This window comes from Stylophora pistillata, chromosome 12 (assembly GCF_964205215.1).
Source record: "Stylophora pistillata chromosome 12, jaStyPist1.2, whole genome shotgun sequence".
Lineage (NCBI taxonomy): Eukaryota > Metazoa > Cnidaria > Anthozoa > Scleractinia > Pocilloporidae > Stylophora > Stylophora pistillata.
Window position 1 is genome coordinate 4746646 of NC_142530.1, and position 2508 is coordinate 4749153.

At 39.2% G+C, this 2508-nt stretch overlaps 1 protein-coding gene across 1 annotated transcript; it reads left to right on the forward strand.

Moving 5' to 3' along the window:
* Positions 1 to 254: 254 nt before the first annotated feature.
* On the forward strand, positions 255 to 1016 carry LOC148718485 (spondin-1-like). Its single transcript, XM_088741660.1, has one exon. It carries the CDS (start codon positions 410 to 412, stop codon positions 935 to 937), a length of 528 nt encoding a protein of 175 aa, XP_088597786.1. The 5' UTR covers positions 255 to 409; the 3' UTR covers positions 938 to 1016.
* Positions 1017 to 2508: the final 1492 nt, after the last annotated feature.

The window sequence follows — 2508 nt, forward strand, 5'->3', positions numbered from 1 at the left end:
ATATACATTTTGAGGAACGTTTTCGAAATCTTTTGTTTTATTCTGTCGTCTTTTTTTCCGGATTAATTAGGAAACGAGCTCTAACTGCGTTGTAAACTAATCTTTTGTAGAGTAAACCGGCCTTTGATTGAGAGGTGAATGATCGATAGATGACTGGAAACAACCAACCACATATCGTAATTTAAGAGGTGTGCGTAAAACAATTGCAAGATGTCAGAATCGCTCCTAATAGTGTCTTCCTGTCTTCCACAATGATATCACTTGTCAAACAGTTGCGGTATGAGAATGAACTCCTTGTATATATCGCACGGGCACTGATACAGAGTCCTGTTTACTCAGTATTGGGCTCGTTTATATCCGTGTTTGCGACACTTAGCTGTAAACGGCAGTTCCATAGCGTACACCAACGATGTTTTCGGTAAAGATTTTCATTTTGATAATGCTGCTGCTGTGGTTTTTTTTCACTTCTGACTGCGACGCTTGGTCGAGGCGTCGTCGTCGTCGTCGATGTACAGCACAAAACTGCGATGTCATGTCTTGGTCGCACTGGAGTTTTTGTACTGCAGACCGATGTGGAGAGCGAGGCTCTCAAAGTCGATCAAGAATGATAGTATCGCAGCCTTCTTGTGGTGGAACAGCATGCCCTGACAACCTTTTCGAAACTCGGCAGTGCTATGGGAGTAAGGCAGTCGACTGTGAACTAAGCTACTGGTCAGAATGGAGCGGTTGTACAACTCCTTGTGGCGTATCAGGAACACAGGCAAGCTCTCGCCACCGAATTACTACTGAGCAATGTGGCGGTACATGTTCATCTTCCCTCAGGAGAACGAGATCGTGCCCACATCCCGGCTGTTTTAATGGTGGAAGTCTAAGAGATGGAGCATGTTTCTGTAAAGAAGGGTTTTCCGGGGATTGCTGCCAGAAGCAAGGTAATTAGTGGAAGAAACCTGAAAACTTTAAGCCACCTATCGTCACCCACACACACGTACACACACACACATACATACATACACACGCTCACACAACATTCATACACAAAGACACACACAACATTCATATACACACATACACACACACAACATTCATACACACACACACACACACACACACACACACACACACACACACACACACACACACACACACACAACATTCATACACATCTTAGAACAGCAATGATAAGACAAACTAACCAATCCGGAAGACAATTATTTGATAAGGTAATAATAATAATAAAAATAATAACAATAATAATAATGATAATAATGATAATGATAATATTTATTTACCCAAGGCCTTATTAAACAAATTATTTTAACCCAGAGGGAACAGCTAGTACATATACCAACGGGTAATCAGTCCTATGCAGTATATAGTCTTTCAAAGAAAGTAAAATTGAAAAAAAATCTTATAAAAACGGAAAGATAGTGAACTGAGGGGTCAATCCCGCAGCACATTCATCATTTCCGTTTTACAAGATTCTCGGCCCTTCTGAGTTCATGAGAAAGAACAAAGAAAGATTTTTTTTATTTCTAAACATAAATTCGTTGTTAATGATTTGAAATTACGCTAATTGCTCGCGCGTGCTTCGAATTACAATATCCGTTATCATTGTAATTACAATTAGATCTGGGACGTAATAAGTCAATAAACACACTTTGCTATGCCTGAACAGCTGCTACAGCGGTGAAATGCGTAGCGCAAAAGCAAGGATAAAGAGGACTTTCGTTTTTCATTTATTTCATATGTATATATATATATATATAACTAACAAGATAAAAGGCCTCGAGCCAACAGTGACGCCGCGCCAGAAGGATCCAAAAGGATTCACAGTCCAAACCTCGATAAATAATAGGAAAAATATTGTAGTACACGAGGACGGACAACTTTGAGCTCAGAAAGACATATACTCAAATAAAAAGTCTAAGAAAGTTTAATAAAATACGTTTCGGTCCGAGACCTTCATCAGTTGTAATACAAAGACTTACAAATTCCTTAAATAGGTCTATATAGGGCGTTATGACTCATATAAACAAATACAGTAATTACTACGCGAAAAATTATCACAATAAAAAATTGTCGAATCCACTGAAAATGTTAAGGAACCAGCGTTGACTTGAAAGGTGAGAATCGTGCTAAAATTTCCAATCAACGCTGAGACTGAGACCTTCGATGCCCGCCCAATTTGAAAAAATCATCCGCATTAATTATAGTTTATTCTTTTTTTGGGGTGGAATTCTCGGCGCCTATTCAAGCCGAAGGCTGCCAGAGAGAACAACTGTGCGCTCCAATATGCTTCTTTGGTAATTAGAAGTTTCTCGATGTTACCTGAATTGTTTACTGTCGCCTGCACTTGATCAATACATTGGAATGAGAAATCGTTTAAGTCATGTGGTGTTTTGTTAAAATGTACCGCTACTTCACAGCTCTTTTTCTTAGTAACCATAGCAGACTTTTGGTTGCGAAATCTAACTCTAAAGTCATTTGTAGTGGAACCAATGTATTGTA